General features: G+C 50.5%; 5 protein-coding genes across 5 annotated transcripts; 1 reads left to right on the top strand and 4 right to left on the bottom strand.

Annotated features, from left to right (window-relative positions):
* Positions 1–177: 177 nt before the first annotated feature.
* HER10_EVM0000408 (acyl-CoA dehydrogenase domain-containing protein) lies at positions 178–1,644 on the bottom strand (the record flags this gene model as incomplete). Its single annotated transcript, XM_035470191.1, has 4 exons — positions 178–588; positions 648–756; positions 810–1,283; positions 1,343–1,644. The coding sequence occupies 4 exons, from the start codon at positions 1,642–1,644 to the stop codon at positions 178–180; spliced, it is 1,296 nt and encodes a 431-aa protein (XP_035332031.1).
* Positions 1,645–2,759: 1,115 nt separating this feature from the next.
* On the bottom strand, positions 2,760–3,740 carry HER10_EVM0001505 (uncharacterized protein; the record flags this gene model as incomplete). The annotated part of the gene is made up of 5 exons (XM_035471250.1): positions 2,760–2,859; positions 2,914–3,115; positions 3,173–3,283; positions 3,339–3,534; positions 3,600–3,740. The coding sequence occupies 5 exons, from the start codon at positions 3,738–3,740 to the stop codon at positions 2,760–2,762; spliced, it is 750 nt and encodes a 249-aa protein (XP_035332170.1).
* Positions 3,741–4,632: 892 nt separating this feature from the next.
* On the top strand, positions 4,633–5,853 carry HER10_EVM0002779 (methanesulfonate monooxygenase; the record flags this gene model as incomplete). The annotated part of the gene is made up of 3 exons (XM_035472474.1): positions 4,633–4,685; positions 4,734–5,058; positions 5,113–5,853. 3 exons carry the CDS (start codon positions 4,633–4,635, stop codon positions 5,851–5,853), a joined length of 1,119 nt encoding a protein of 372 aa, XP_035332321.1.
* Positions 5,854–5,874: 21 nt separating this feature from the next.
* On the bottom strand, positions 5,875–7,835 carry HER10_EVM0004902 (cytochrome P450). Its single transcript, XM_035474530.1, has 4 exons — positions 7,373–7,835; positions 6,580–7,311; positions 6,433–6,514; positions 5,875–6,376 (listed from the first exon to the last, which is right to left on the bottom strand). The coding sequence occupies exons 1-4, from the start codon at positions 7,779–7,781 to the stop codon at positions 5,968–5,970; spliced, it is 1,632 nt and encodes a 543-aa protein (XP_035332555.1). The 5' UTR covers positions 7,782–7,835; the 3' UTR covers positions 5,875–5,967.
* Positions 7,836–10,947: 3,112 nt separating this feature from the next.
* Positions 10,948–12,843, bottom strand: HER10_EVM0007833 (uncharacterized protein). The gene is made up of 8 exons (XM_035477376.1): positions 12,456–12,843; positions 12,313–12,399; positions 12,104–12,230; positions 11,916–12,033; positions 11,647–11,833; positions 11,416–11,587; positions 11,199–11,331; positions 10,948–11,147 (listed from the first exon to the last, which is right to left on the bottom strand). Exons 1-8 carry the CDS (start codon positions 12,753–12,755, stop codon positions 11,123–11,125), a joined length of 1,149 nt encoding a protein of 382 aa, XP_035332933.1. The 5' UTR covers positions 12,756–12,843; the 3' UTR covers positions 10,948–11,122.
* Between the last annotated feature and the right edge of the window lie 3,832 nt (positions 12,844–16,675).

Raw genomic sequence — 16,675 nt, forward strand, 5'->3', positions numbered from 1 at the left:
ATTCCACGATATAGACCTGTAAGTATAGACGTCTAGGCTATTGATCCAAGGCCATAGATGGTAGTGGGAAAGATTTGTATTTTGCAAGCTCTGAGCGACGATCAGTCTGCTGAGAATGAGAGAAATTCAAAGCTCAAATTGCGTTACATCCATTAATACCTCCGCCTGGTGTCTTCTCTAAGTGTACCATGTTGGCTCAGGAATTTCGCCCAGCAGCTGATATCTACCGAGCTCGCGGTTTTTGTAAGACACAGGATCATGCAGACTGTGTGTCCTGATATCCCTCCAGAATCTGTCAAGGCCAACCTTGGTTCCGGTGGCTTTCGCGCCCGTCACCTCGAACACACCGGACGTAACCCGAAGTCCCGTATCAGTTGCCGTGACCTTGACACTAGCAACCCACTCCGCTGCTTCTCCTCGAGCCTTTGCAGTGACCTTAGCCCTAGTTGATGGATCTCCAGAGTACTTGTACAATGCATCAATCTCGAGACCCGCCTTATCGGCAAGTGCATCGGCTGCACGGAGATGAGCTAGGAAGTTTCCGTAGGTGGACAAGATGTAAAACTCATCCTCGGCCTTCTCCTTGTCCTGAAGTCCGCTATTAGTATTATGTGGGTATAATTGATTGGGGCTGTTCTAGCACTTACATCACCACCGAAGGGCCAGGCCCGTGTATTCTTTCTAGTGTAGGCCGAGGCAAAATCTAACGCACCCCATGCAATACCGATGTAGAAGTTGCTGAACACGAGCTGAATCCTGTTTCTAATAGTTAGGTTTTGCCTTCAAAGTGTTGAGAATTGGGTTCTTACGTGGGAAGAAGCAGGCTTGCAAACGGGATCTTGAGAATCGAGTCATCTGGCTTTTTCTCGACGGCATTCCATCCTAGTGCATCAGACCAGGGCGCAGTGACGTTCTCAATCTTGACGCTTCCAGACTCACTCAGACGCAAGCCAACATTATCCCAGTTGTGAGAAAAGATGATCCCCGGCTGGTCAGTTTTCACCAACGCATACAAGTGGTCATCCGTACCCTCAAGGACACCTTCGAGAACAGTCAAGTCGGAGATAACTCCACCGGTGTTGAAGTTCTTGAAGCCATTGAAGATGACATTGTCGCCGTCTGAAGTGATCTTGTGATCGCTGTCGCGAGGGTTTACGGCACCACCAACAAAGTAGTTGTTGGAAATGATGAGATCCTGAGTACGGTCTGCCTGCTCAGAGCTCCCAATGACGTTCGCCGTCGTTGACCAGAGCAGATGGTATCCCAGAAGCATGCCAATTGATCTATTCTAGTATGTCAGAAATTCAACTCTCAAAAGTACTCAATCTTCGGTCAAACTCACCCGTCTCCCTTGGCAACCTCACGAATTACCTTGTAGCCGACACTCCACGGCTGCTCACCACCGCCATACTTCTTCCAGCCTAGGACTTTGAGAAGACCAGAATGCTTCAGCAGCGCAATCTCAGCTCTAGGTGACTTGTTCTCCCTCTCACGCTGCGCAGCATCTACGGCTAGCACGTCTGCAACGTCTTTGGCTCGCTGAAGCCATGTTGCTTCGTCTGTAGGAAGTGACGACCACTTCTGCTGGTACTCGTCGTAGACTTTGGGGTCGGTTGCAGGAACCGAACGAGCGTTGCTACTCATTTTGAACGACTTTTGAAATTAGATTCTTGGGTGTTCCCAACAAGTGATTGTCTTTTCGCATGAATTTGGGGGAGAGATCTATGCGAGTAGAAATCTGTAACAGGCGGGGAAACGTTTGACTGACGTGTAAGAGGACTGGATGAATAATGTTTCCCTTCTATCTCTGATGTCAAATTGCGCCAACATATATCTAAATATGCTCAAAGACGCCCGCCCGTGCCGCCTCCGTAGTCTAACGGTTCAACGATAGCCGGCACTCCGTTCCGCCGTCGCCAGTGGCGCGAGGGTCCACAGCTATGTTGTGATATGTCGCAATCGCAACGACTTAGGGTCCGCGCATGGGTGTACTTCGCACCTCCGCATCTGGCCCCCAACCCAATACCGACAGGTAGCGAGGCATGCAGGGATAAGGTCACATTGGAGCTCAACTACCTTTGTCGAGGGACAATTGCCTGTTGAGAAGATTTTCGTGATCGAGCAGATATTCTATCTGACGTTGAAAGTATGATTGTTTCGGCAGCTGCTCTGACTTGTCGCAGAGAGTTTTTGAAAGAGGGGTCTGCGAGCACGAGGATGGCACCATATACGCTATTCTGCAGCAATCGCAGAATATCCTCGCAGTGCACCAATCAGGCTTCATCGTAAAAGAACTTCATTCAGTTGAGTTTCTGGCTATGGGCTGCTCCGATCCTTCGAGGTTAGCTGTCAATCTTTGTCACCTGTAACATCAATCCAGCCGGCCAAGGTAGATGAAGGACACAAGATGTCATGTTCCATTATGCTGTTTTCCTCTCCCGCCAAATTGACTTCTCTGCGATTCAAGGTCTTGAACGAATACTAACAGCTGACACCTAGGTCGGATCGTAGGATGAAGGTTGAGTTCTAGAGGAGAGTCATATATTTTGCGATTACATAACGTCTGGTATGTACATTCTAAGCGTATGACTAGTGACTACGAACCAGTCTCTATCACTTCGATACAATAGCGGCTGGAATCCGTTTCTTCTCTCATTTACTCAAGCCATTTTGCCCTTATTTCTCGAGAATACAACATATCTCTGTGCCCATTTCATCAGGTCTATAAATAAATTGTACTGTTGTCTTAATGTGGCAAGCTACTCGACCTTCTTCCGAGTCTTGGGGAAGTACTGAGAAGTCTCACCCAATGGTAACTCTACCAAAGAGTCCTTTAGCAGAAGGTGGAAAGTTAGATACCTGAGTTATGTTAGTTGAGCAAAAAACGGTTCTCAGCAACAGCTAGACACCTACCATCCAACAAGCCCAGCGAGGAACGCGAAAACGCCACCACTCTTCTTCAATCCAACCGATGCGCTATCATGGCCATCGGCAGCAGCGAAGTAGCTAGCAGCCACCAGCACGAAGCATAACTCAACGAAAATGAAGATCAGGATGTAAACGACATTGGTCGGTATGGTAGCGACTAGGTAGGCGAGAACGAAGACACTCCAGACTGCGCGAGAGTCCTTGCATTAGACTTTTTGACTGCAACAATTGATACATCACTCACTGATCATGAAAAGGCCGAGAGCATTGTTCAACTGCTTGGTATCATCGCCATATGCTGCGGCAACCCCAAAAGAGGGAGTCAATATGGCACCGTAACCTGCGTAAAAGAGGCCTGTACGCTAATTGTCAATCGAGGAGGCGATGAAAGCGATTTCGTTCGAGATTACCGAAAGCACTGAAGACACTGTAACCAAAGCCGTTTCCTCCTGTAAGCTCCCACTGCGCAGATATTACTAGGCCAAAGGCAGCTAGAAAGAAGAAGTTTGCGATATAGACATTGGTTGTTGTCACTCCTCGCCACTCCATTAAACTCAGGGAAAGCGTCGTCAAGGTTGTAGAGAAAGCTCCGATCGGAAGTGAGGTCTAAAGGCATTTTGATCAGTAAACATGGTTGGAAGGATCACCAATTCGTGTAAAGTGGTACTTACCGCTGCTGTAGGAAGCGGTCTTGGTGCAGTGAATCGAGGCCCATGATTTACTGTCTCGAATCTCTCAAAGGTAGGCTCCGGCTTGACAGATTCGACCCCTTTCTCGCTTGCCCCATTGGGGGCTGAAGAGTAGATGGACATTTTAGTCGAAGTAGGACAACAGACGAGAAAAGTTGAAAGAAGAAAAAAGTAGAGAGTTGCAGCCGCAGGTCTGTCTTTCGGATCCTTCAGCAGATAAATCAAAGAGAACTTAGCTATGAACCCGACGACATGGCCCTGGTCTCAGTGAGTTTCCCGAAAATTTGCTATATCCTTGCTCATTGCAATGAGACCTTACTGTGGTAGAAAGCTCAGACTCGTCTCAATCAATTGATTGAGATTAAAGTTCGCAGATCTTGGTCCAATCCTACATCGCGCCATGTTGGGGTGGATGCAGCCATCGAAGCGTGGGGAAACCCCAGTCAACTGGGATCTGGCGATCTCGCCATTGAGTTGATAATGGTGCAATTGCCTCACTTGGAGAGGACGGGTGAGCGGCAAGGCACATAGCCTTTCCCCTCAGCACCACATGCTTCTTCAAGTGCCGTGACTGGCTCCGATTGTATCAATCTAAATTCCGGCATGCGTCGTAAAGTGGTATTTGAAAATCACGTCAGAGCTAGGCATAGGTTCGCCAATGTCGTCAATTCGACGGAACTTCCTCCGCAACGTCGATCTGGATATATCGCGCAGAACGCGCCAGCGAGCTCATAGCTACATCCTGGTAGATACAGAATGATGGTTTGATATGTGCTGATCACATCTCCTCTTCTGTCAGTGTTGCTATGTCACTGGCCTTAATGATAGGATTTGAAAACCTGCCATTCTTCCGTTCCCCGTCTCCAAAGTGTGCTTGGTCAACATCGTTCAATCTCAATCTGCTTCAGTGTTACCGGATCAAAGTGAAAAGGGACTTTATCGCTTCTTGCAATTACAATTGACGCGCAAAATTGGCAGCCACTGACCCTACGTTTTTCACATCGTCGCAGCGAAAATGAGCGCTCAACCACACCCCCTCAATAGCGACCCTGAACGACTGCTTTTCGCGTAGGTATTCCCTCCTCAAACGTTGCAGACAAATAGCTAACTTGACAGATACTGGGTACCCAATGTCTCAGGGGGCTTGATCATCAGCAAGATCCCGCAGAGGACAAACTGGGACCTGGCTAGCAACGTCAAATACGCCAAGGCTGCAGAGCAAGCTGGCATCGAGTACGGCCTCACACAGATTCGCTTCACGTCTGGATATGGTGCTGCAAACCAACATGAGTCTGTGTCCTTCTCGCAGGCAATTCTTCAAGCAACAGACACAGTCAAGATCATTGCTGCTATTCTCCCTGGGCCCTGGAATCCCACGACGGTGGCGAAGCAGATCGCTAGCATCGACCACTACAGCAATGGCCGCATTGCCGTTAACATCGTGAGCGGTTGGTTCAAGGGCGAATTTACAGCCATCGGCGAATGGTGGTTGGAGCATGCTGAGCGTTACCGTCGCAGCAATGAGTTCATCCGCTGTCTCAAAGGCATCTGGACCGCACCCGAGGACACAGGATTTACCTTTGGCGGTGACTTTTACCGCTACAGGAACTATGTACTCAATCCTAAGCCAGTCCAGAAACCCCATCCCGAGATCTTCCAGGGCGGCAACAGCGACGACGCCAGGAACAATGGCGCCGAGGTCAGTGACTGGTACTTCATGAACGGCAACGACCTCGATGGTTTCCGTAACCAGATTGCGGACGTAAAGGCCCGCGCGGCAAAGGTCGGCCGCGAGGACCAGGTGCGCTTCGCGGTGAACGGCTTTGTCATCGTTCGTGAAACAGAAGAAGAGGCCGTTCGCGTGTTGCAGGAGATCCAAGGCAAGGCGGACAAGGAGGCCGTCGAGGCGTTCCGGGCCTCTGTTCAAGAAGCTGGGGCCAGCACCTCAAACAAGAAGGGCATGTGGGCCGATAGCAAGTTTGACGACTTGGTACAGTACAACGATGGCTTCAAGACAAAGCTCATTGGTACTAAGGAGCAAGTTGCTGAGCGACTCGTTTTGTTGAAGAGTTTGGGTGTTAACCTAGTGCTCACCGCCTTCTTACACTACGATGAAGAGATTGAGCAGTTTGGACGGGAGGTTTTGCCCCTCGTAAGACAGTTCGAGAAGGAGGGTCGTGGTAAGGACGCGAACCTTGAGATCGAGAGAACAGGAGATGTGTACCGTAAGAAATAGGATCACAATACCAACTGGATATGGACTTGCTGCATAACTTTGTTACAACATGACACTGTTTTCTACTTTATCTATGTAACACAATCTTGGATCACATCATTGCTTTAGACTTACTCAAACCTTCAGAGCATCCCTGACGGCATTGTACCCCTCAAACACCTCTTTAGCTCGCTCAGGGCTTCTGATCTTGAACTGCATTGGGAATGGCAGAGGCTCCAGAATAACGTTGGAGTTCGTCGCCTGCGTGTCAAACGTCACGTCCTCGCCAGTGGAGGGGCACTTCTTGAGGCTCATGTCAAAGGCCCAGCATACGCCTGCTCCAGCGACGAACATCTCGTCGTCTACTAGGTTCTGGCCCAGGCATGTTCGACGACCCCACCCAAACGTATGCATGCCGACACCATCGCGGAAGTTCGGGTACCGGCTGAGTGGCTCCTGATACGTGGGAAAGCTGGGATCCAGGTAGCGATCCGGGCGGTAGTGTTCTGGGTCGGGATACTTTTCCGGGACACGGTTGATGTTCCTGCAGTTGGGTCGCGTCAATCAAGGCTTGATTAAGAACAGCGCGGGGAGACATACCACTCGCATGCAAGTATAATTGTTCCTTTTTCGATCTTCACGCCGCGGAATTCAGAATCCTGCTCGCACTGATGGGGAACCCCTGAGCAGATGTTGTCAGTACTCATACCTACTCCAAATTCGTCATCTCCGCAACAAATTACTCACCAAGAGGCACCCCAGACCTCCACCGGAGGGTCTCTTTCAAGCAGGCTCTTACGGTTGGAAGTTCGGCGAAGTCGTCGCGAGTCGGCATCCTATCGCCACAGACCCTGTCAATCTCCTCTTGGCATTTCTTCAGCCACTCGGGATGGAGTGCCATGCACATCAGGAAAAACTGCATAGGCCCAGAAATAGTGACGACTCCAACAAGGCATTGGAAGCCAAGCATGCAGGCTGCAAAGTCTTCGGCTTTCTCAGTCTGCTTAAGAGTCTCATTTCCACTCTTTTGCAGCTGCTCGAAGTACCGGTAGGTCCACGTGTCTGATGGTAAGTCTCCTCTCAGATATCTTGCCTTGGCAAGCCTGAATGTTTTCAACCACCAAGCACGCTGGTTCTTCTCTCGGTTCACTTCGTACTTGCGCCAAGGATTGTATCGAACGAGGTCTGCAATGTGCCACAGTGGTGTCATGGTGTTGACAATGGGACCAGAGATGGACATCCTTGTCAAGGTTTCAATGGCACTCTCGCCATAGGCCCGTCCTTGTGTGGAGTCATCCCAAGCAAGGCGGCTGATGATGCGTCCTGTCAGCTCGCGAGTGTTTCCGTGAAATTTCTCTGGGTCAACAAGGAGGGTCACCAGCCACCGCTTGACCTCGTTCTCGATGTGACCATAGAAGTGATGCTGGTGAGCAGCTGCCATAGCCGCATGGACCCATTTTCTCTGATGTTTCCAAGTATCTGTTGATAAATTCAGCCTCGGGTCGATTGTCAAGTTGATCATGGTTCTGGTGTTACTCACCATGGCGGTCCATCAAGGCAGAATATGCCGGACCCAACTTATGGTCAATGAGCGCCCTGATCTGGGGTCTTCCGGCGAATTTGTTGCCATCTTTGATGAGGAGATCTTGAGCCATTCCTTCGTCAGAAATGATTACGAACTTCTGGCCAAGCATGCTGGTTTGATAAATTGGCCCGAACTCATCTGCCCATTCCTTGAGCTTGAGCCACATGGCAAATCTGGGCAAGTCGTGGACCCGACCGACGACTGGGTATTGCTTGGGACCAGGGAATTTGGCAGGAGGCTTGGATGTCTTGCCATCCACCGATGCTTTTGTGGACCATCCTGCCAAGCGTCGGAGAGAAGAGAATAGGACACCAGGCACCACTAGAATGCCAAGATAAAATATGACGAGAGTAAAGCTCTCCATAATGAGGCTCTCAAAGTTTCCTGCTTGAGAAGAGGGTGACAGTGGATGCTCTGGGGAACCAGGAAGGGGAAATGGAGACAGCGGAGGGGTGGCATTGCAGATAGATATACTGCTACGTAACTACCCGAGATTCCGAGAAGCAGTTACTCAACCTTGCAGCATGTAGGGCTGGTAAACTTGGCGGAAGACCTTTGGTTGGGTCGACTTGGTCGAAACCATCCAAAGTCCCTTTCTGTGAAGAGACTCGGATTCGAGTGTCATCGGCATTCCCAGCTGAAAGTGCGGGAAGACAACAAATGGGAGCGTTCAGACGCTCCTCATCACGCCGGAGACCGCATGGTGAAGCTTGTTACACGGCGCGACGTGTACATGAGGTCAATTCGGTACACCTTGAACGGGCATGAAAATCTTGCGATTGCCTGCTTTCGGAATGGAATCGCACGATGTTGACTCCGTGAAGTCCGAAGCAGAGCGAGCTAGGGGTCTGTAGGATAAGCATCCCTCGCATCTGTGCTTCCTTTCAGCCTTGAACATCACCGCCAAGTGATATCTTAGCTCTAGATGCTTGCAGGGTTCGTCACTGGCTTTCCCGATCTGGCAAATAGACGCCCTGAGAGGCGCATCGGGCATTCCTGTGTAAGCTAAGATGGCAGCCTGTTGTTACGCACAAGTTTATCGCTGAGGCAAATCAATAGGGCGGGATATGTCTCAAGACCCCATTGACAGGCTCGTTCCGATGAGAGACCTGCAGGATTTACAAGCAGGGATAGAGAAGACGCCTGCGCCGCATGGCAGGGGCAGTGTCACATCGTGACTTGGCCACAGCCGATTCCGTCTAGGACCCTTGACACCATGCAAAACTGCGCTAAAGGTCCAGCGAAATATTCCGTCACATGCCTAATTCTTCTACTTTGTTTAACTTCGTCAACTTCAGATTCTGCTCTGGCTATAGTAGACTCAGTCAAACATGTCGTTGAAGTTTTTGAGACAGCTCGTACTAGATTGGCTCGTTAAAATCGTCCGAGCACGCGCGGGAACGACCATCAGGAGCGCGGGTATGCACTATAAGGGCTTACTACGCGCACGACATCACACTGTACCTGTAGTTTCGTGCCAGTGAGAGTCTCAGGACGAACTTGCGCTTTTGACGCAGTAAGATACGAGATTGGACAGTAGTCTGCTAAAACAGGCGGCACTCTCAGTGCCGTGCTGACATGCAGTTGTGGCGCCCCCTCCGCCCGCGGGGCAAAGATCGCCGAAGGATACTTCTTAACCTGTGGGGGGCGAGCCCTCCTGAAATTTTCATTGGGTTGTGTGAGATAATCAGCGACTGGCTACATCAGATGTCATCTCGCGTGCTAGTGGTTGGACACATCGGATGACATCGAACTCGCGAGATCGCGAGACGGGACGAACAGACTGGTCGCGGAAGCCTCCCGCGTCGGCGCACGCGCCAGGCAGCGACTCGGACTCAAGAGGGCAATTAACAGGAACAAGGCAGAAGGAAGCAGCTGCAAGGGGAACCAGAAGTCTACGGTAGGTAGCCGGTCCAAATCGCCGTCACTGTGATGCCCGGGTTCGGAGCGGGGACTGGGGAAGTCCGTAGATGTGGAACCTCAACGTTCATAGCTGGGGGTTTGACAGCGGGATTGCCCCATTGGTTCGTGGGCTTTCTTAGTGTCCTTAATTCTCAACGATGTCTTGAAGCCACATTCAACTCCATACGAGAAGTTTCAACTGTCGTGATCTTCCTCAGGATTGGACATCCCGCAAGGGCTTGCCACATAAGTTGGCTTCTGGCGTAATTGTGCCTTATCAGCGTCGTTTTCTTAGACCCTGTCCACCCCTCAAAAGAGTGAAGACCACGTCAATACGAGATCATCCACATTAGTTTCTGTATTGACAACGCTTTTTACGTAGTCGGCATTTCTCGCTCTCAAATAAGATTCAAACCTGGTAGGCACAGGAGATCATGAAGCGGCTCCGGCTCCAGTACGACTTACTTTATCTTGCGCCTCTGAACGGGACATCCGAGAAGAAAAAGCCACTGTATCTAATTGAAGACAAGCTTCTCAGCTCCAGTTGATCACCTTAGTCTCCGGAACAAAATCCGAAAAAGCTGCCTGATGTCTCCCTCGAGGCACTCCCGACTTTATTCGCATATCGGAGCCGGCTTGGGTTACACTGGAATCAAGCTAGAGGCGCCTCATAGCATGCAGACAAAGCGACTAGCAAGGATATGGCATCTCTAGAATAAAAAAACCACAGCTCTTGATTTACTTCGCAGAGTTGACCACAAACGTTATGTGTCAAGTAGCTCGCTCCAAATCCCGGCTGTATGTGCCACCAAGCTACAAGTCGGGACTAATGACTGCGTACCTTCCAATCAAGGCTCGAGTGAAGTAAATATCCTGATTGCCACCACTCTCCGCATAAGCGGGTCGAGCTCGTTCGATAACGACGACAAACGGAATCATCTTTGAGGACGCAAGCCCAAGTGATGGAATACGTGCTTGTGATACGACAGGAATGAACGGAACCTCTATCCGCACTTTCCTCACTGTGACACAAGTCATGCATGGGCTGAATTTTCCAAAGTAAATGGGCGCATATACTTGCCGAAACGTGCTTCCGAAGGCGTTCAGAAGTGGAAGATATTTTCAAGGACCAGGAGACTGTCGATCACCCTTGCCGTACATTCTAGTTTCAACCAGATTCTCGGGTATAAATCAGGTCCTTCGGGCCCGTCGGTTCAATCATAGTCTCAGGTCAGACATACATATGTCTTGGCTCTAGGCTGATTTTCTTTGCGGTACGAAGCGGCCACTCACATCTGTCTCTCCATCTGACAACAAATTACCACGTCATTGGTAACACAAAGTTGGAGGAGGGGTTGATGCATAAGATCATGGACTGGCTGAACTTTCTTGGGACGGACACCAGCACCGCTTACCCAGATACTATGCGAGGTAATACTTGATTGGAGCAGTTTTCGCGAGAGACACTCTCCTTTTTCCGTCTTTTTCTACACCGGAGGCCCCATGTGGGCCAGCTCAAGCTGTTAGGGTCGAATTTGCTGGTCGGACTGCCGGATAGCAAGAAGCAGCTGACACCTGAGGCAGGAGTAATCGGATGAGCTCCGCACCAATGTCAATGAACACTTAAGACTCCATGTAAATACAACTCTCATACTCAAATTATGACAATGCCCATCTATGTTACCTCTTCAGGGCAATCTTCGTTCCTTCTCTATAATGATTGCTCGCAGAGAGCTAGATGGCTCTCAAATTCCCCCCTTACCTTGTTCAGGGCTGTCCAGCAAGGGTCCAACGTGATGAACACTAAGAGTGTGTTTTCTTCTCCCAACTATTCAGAGTTAGGACTGTATTGCAATGGGGCAGTCGGCGTGTGACTCACAGATCGAGGAACAATTTCCAAAGGATAGAGAACAATATCCCTTGAAGACCGTTGGCCAAAATTCGGGTCTTGAGGCCACGTCCGAGGAAGCCGAGGAAGCCTTCTCTTTGTATGACGATCTTTGCGGCTTGGGCTGCAATTTAGGAAAGGTTTTGGTCAGTATGACAAGCACATGGAGAATGTTTGATACGTTTCGTCAGGAGAAGCGTTGACGTACAGTATGAAATCTGCGTGTCGTTGACTTGTCTGTAGGTCTTTACCACTCTCAACGAGTTGGAAACAGAATCAGAGATGACGGAGGCGCAGAATCCAATGAAAGCAAGACGCAGAAGCCACACGAAGATGTCACTCTTGTCTGGTTCGGGAATGTTGGCGGAAAGGTAGTTGTACTACCAACGATCGTTAGTTTTGACTTGCGCCTGCAGTGTAGAAAAAGTCTTGAACTGACGGTTCCAAACCAAGGGTAGTGGCCGACAAATGTGGCGGCGGCAGTCGCAAAAGCTCCCCACCACAAGCTACCGATGCCATTCGTCTTGACGCGCTGTCTCAAAATAGCGGTACCCTTCGCTCCCTGGGCCTGCAACGTCGTCTTCAAGGTATCGATGGGAGTCAAGATCATGCGGAAGGCAGCAGCACTTCAAAGTCACTCTATATTAGCATACATCCTAATGATGGCTTTTCGGTCGCGTGAATAAAATGAAGGTCTTAAAAGCTTACCAGAGGGAGGCAAAGATGGTCTTGATGAGGGTAGGGAGCTGATTCAAGAACGAATTCGACTCGAGGAGGGCAAGGATACCTGCGTTAGCGGCAGTGTCGCCGAAGCGGGAGACCGGTCCTGTTCACCGGTGTGTGAGCACAACTCTGACATATTGGTGTCATTAAGAAAGGGTCCATATGCTACATACCCTGGATCAGTGCGGCTCCAATTCCCTGGTAGTACCTGCGCACTCCTCCATCTTCATAGAGAGTGCGAGTTGCCTCCCTGAAGCCAGAACCAAAGCGATACTGGTAGTTCATGATAGTTCGGATGGGCTGAAGATAATTCGCGATTAGTAACGTCCTTACTCACTGGCAATGAAGCATCGACTTCCGCCTATCTCTCTGATGTACTTACCATGAGTGTCAAAACTTGTAGGACCATAGCCGCGGCGCCACTCAAGCCACCACCTAGAGCTCTCATAAGAGCTGCTTTGAGGTCAAACTGAGGGATAATGAGTCAGTTATTGATTTACTTGACCCATTGTCCGACCGACTCACATTGGTGTCTTTGGCATCAGTCCAGCCTTTGATAAAGACAGCCAGGACGAACACGGCGAGAACTGCCCAGAACGCCCGCCATAACCACCAGCTAGTCGTCCTCTCTTTCTTTTCCTCTCCATCCTGGCCCGTGATGAGGGGCACCTGCTCCGGATCCTGAATGCCTTCGGTGGCTCCGTTATCGTCGTTCCGATGGTCTCCCGGCTGTTGGCTTGATCCGGCCTCGGCGGATGTCCCCAGGAGCGGGGTCCGCTCGTCCGACTGCTGCGGCTGGCTTTCCAAGTCTTTTTGTGCTGCCATGGTTCCAACGCGAAGATGGTGACACTACCTGGTTCTGCGGTTGGTACCCGTGATGGTGTCGTTAATGTTGATGAAGGTAAGTCGCGGCTCTCGGGCTCTTACTAATTGATAACTGTTTCGCTATCGCGTGCATGCGGGGGGTTATCGCGTGCTTTGAAATCCGCTGACGCCACACCTTAATTTCAGCCACATCCAACTGTCACAGGGGTCGACTTGGGATGATTAGGGAAGTCTTGACATCATCAATCTCATGCTCGGATTTGGTGGGACATTTGTTCAGCGGTTTCTCAACTGAGAAATCATTGATTCAATCTAAAGCGCCAACATAATCTCAGAATTCCAGCAGACAGCCTTCACCAGTACCTTCACCCCACGTCTAGATGGACTTCCGAACTCCTGTCGGCTCCGATTGTGTTTCCTCCGACCCGAACCTCAATGTTCTTTGTAAAACGGTATGATGACAAGCAATCGCTTAATCGATTGACATGTGGTGAGTAACTTGCTAGCGGGAGGTCGCCTCTGGCCTTTTTGAGGCCCCAATAACCCAGCATGGTAACTCGCTAAGGTAGCTGGAAGGAACTCAATAATCTGGGTCCCACGGTGCCTCATCAGCTTTCTCCTGCCAAGCATAGTGAGGCCGCCGAGTGAACCCGTCGTAGTGGGATCTGCGAGGCTCGGCTTTTGCATCAGGGATATGGTCGTCGAAATGCGACGACCACTTGGGATCATTCGTATCCATACCCTTGCCTAGATTTTTGTACGAGATGAGAAAAACAATGCGACTTCCGTCCTCGGTGTCCTTCCATTCGTACTCGTAGTTCGTATAACAAAACTGGCAGTGCGTGATCGATATGTGGTTCTTGGGTCCATATCGCGGTTTGACGGCTGGATCCCAAATGTCGCGAATTTTCTTCGCCGGATCGTATCCATACCCTTTCGAAGCGCGGTATGCGTGAAGTTTGCTTTCATCGGTAAGGAGTCCATCGTAGTCGAATATGAAGGGGTATGTTTCTACCCAGTCAACGTGTTTGCAGCAAGTTGTAAACTCGGCTCGTTTGAGAATATCAACGACGAATCGAACCTTATCCCTCGTCTGGTTTGGGTCGCGGCACGCAAAGAGTCTCGTGGTTGTCTTCATCAGCAAATCCCCTTCGCTTGACACCCTACATTCAAAGCCTTGTTGGACGTTGGCTTCCTCTCTTTTATAGCAGTAACGACAAATAGTAGACTTTTCCAGGACAGGGAGTATTGATTCAAAGAAGCCCGTTTTATGGCGTTTCGAATGCAGGAAGGCCTTGACCATATTGAAATGAAATTCATGTGGAAGGTAGGGAGACGAGAATCTCTGGTGCTGGTCCTCTGAGACTGCTTTAACGCAGGGGCGATCTAATTCGGTCGGCGCCCAACTTGAGTCGGGATCGACTGGTGGAACCGATAAGAAGGGATCATGGAAAACCTGACAGGGCAAACAAAGAATCTCTCTGCGTGTGTTGATGGCGTCCCTCTCTAGTAGCTTCAACAGATCCAGACGTTCACTAGACCCCCGATTTAGCCAAAACTGCTCATTTGACATGATTGCCAGCATTCTCTTGCTCGTCAATGCCAAGGCCACGCGTTCGGCCATAGTGAGGTGTTTAGCGATGGCCAGATGCAGATTGAGTGGCAAGGCGTAATCGAGACCTGGTCCTAAGTCCGACTTCTCCTTCATGGGGTGACTCGGGTAACCTTTAATCCATCGAAGAAAGCGGCTCAAGACTGGAGGTTGGGCCGGGTCTTTTTTCAGCCTATCAACAGGCTGCGCAACTTTGGCGTTCGAGTCCGATACTTGTAGTGACGCTTTACATGCGTTGGCTTTTGTGTGTGGAGCTGAAGACAAGTCTTGCGATTCAGCTTGAGCCTCTTGGAAGGGATTTGTTTCTGGACGGTTGTCTTTCCGTCGAGCTGCAATTTCTCTGTACGATCTATTAGACCGAATGAGATGCGGCATTGCCGCTACGAGTACAAATAAAGCCATGTTCCGTTTGTGAACCTGTGAATGAATAGGTAAATCCGTCAAGGCGAGACGGTTCTTCAGTGTGCGAGCTGCGGTACTAAGAATAGCAACAAGATGTTGGGGATATGTTGACCATAAATACCCAAATACGTAAGATATATGTGAGTTTAGACGGCGCCCATCAGGGCTCAAGTGACCCGTCACCTGTTCGTTTCGTCAAACTATCAGGGTCTTCGGAGAAAGGCATAACGCTTAACTTCTGAGTGACCCTGTACTCAGGCTGTCAAGGTGTCAAAACGTAGATTGGGCCCCGATCGTTTTCAGAGTTTGAAACTATCTTGAGCACTTTGAAACAAACATCTTGACAATCAGTCGGTACCTGGATAAGTATCTTACGGGTGTAGCGGCTAGTGGACTGCGCATGCCGCGAGAAGGCGACTTCGGCAGCGTAAATGATAGGACTAGCAGTTCAGGATAGAGGTTCTTCAGACTTCACGACCAAAAGTTCAAGACAGTTCAACCCAGGGCAATCAGAAAGTAAAGTTCTCATTCATTTCCGGCTTTTTGGCCGATAGGCCGGCCGCACGCAGACCATCGTGGAGGCAAACAGCAAGAACACAAACAGCTCAAAAAGAGTACCCCACGCTCACCAATCCGGCCGCCATGCCAGCCCACGACTCCCAAGCCACCCGCATGGCCTCCCGCTCCGCCTCGGGGAGGGTTACTGCTGCTGTTGCTGCCGTTGCTGCTGCCGCTGGTGCTGGTGCTGTTGGTGTTGGTGCTGCTGGGGCTGCTGCTGGCCTGCTGCTGCTGTTGGTGTTGCTGTTGTTGCTGCTGCTACTTCTTCTGCTGCTGCTGCTGCTGCTGCTGCTGCTGGCAGTGGCAGGGGCCGGGGCAGTCGGCGGAGGCATCGGCGGGCTCGCGGCAGAGATTGCGGTCGGGGCTGGGGCAGGGGCCGTGGTCGGAGTCGGAGTCGGGGTTGGGGCTGGGGTCGGGGCGCGGAGGGGCAGCACGCGTCTTGGCGCCGCTGCTGATCGTATGTTGGAGGTAGGTCCGGATAGGCGAGCTCTTGCTTCTGTTGTTGCGTGCCATCGTGTGAGTATTGTTTCGGAATAGTCGGGGGAAAGTTGGGGGATAGTCGGAGGAAAAGAGACGGAAAGTTGAGAGAAGAAGAATCGGCGGCAGAAGAGATGAAGAAACAGAAACGGGGTGGACGGGGGCACGAAGAGGTTTAAAGGCTTTCACTCTTCCACACAGGCGTCATCCACTCTTGCTCTAATACTTGGTTCAAATGATCATTGCGAGAAAGAGGATGTGAGGCTGCATGCTGTTTCTCTCTTACACAGACGGAGAGGCCCCAAAGGAAGTACGCGCTTGCTTGCAGGCACGATCACGATTTCATGCAGGTAGGTTGAGGTGGCAACACACTATTCGTTGAGTAAGTGCTTGGAGGACTTTCACTCGAGAGCTGCAAAGGACGAGGTGACGATCCTCAGGACCATTTTACGGGAATTATCTTAGCTGAATCGCTGAAACTTGATGGCTGGGCACAGTGGATTCGTCTCCCTGTTTCACGTCAAATCACCATGTGGCCAAAATCGGGGCAAGATGCTGGGGTAAGATATTTCAATCATGTCTTTTTTTACAAACCTGGAAGGATCTCCTCAACAGGCCTAAGGAAGACGGATGTTGCGTTGCGTACCTTACTCTACTTAAGTGGAAAGCAGGATAGGCATACATCTTTCGCCGAGTGGGAAGCTGGCAGGCCTCTTTTCCGTAGGTAACCTGAAGATAGGACCTTCTGGTCCTATGCCGGGCGGCGGTGGTTTCCAGATCTCTGGGCAAGTAGGTAGAGGTCAAGAGCAAGGCAGGCTGCCCAGGAAAGGGAGGTGGAGGTGCCATTGCGTCACGAATGAAAGAGTATTTG

The sequence above is a fragment of the Colletotrichum scovillei genome (genome assembly GCF_011075155.1).
Source record: "Colletotrichum scovillei strain TJNH1 chromosome Unknown Contig00006, whole genome shotgun sequence".
Classification (NCBI taxonomy): domain Eukaryota; kingdom Fungi; phylum Ascomycota; class Sordariomycetes; order Glomerellales; family Glomerellaceae; genus Colletotrichum; species Colletotrichum scovillei.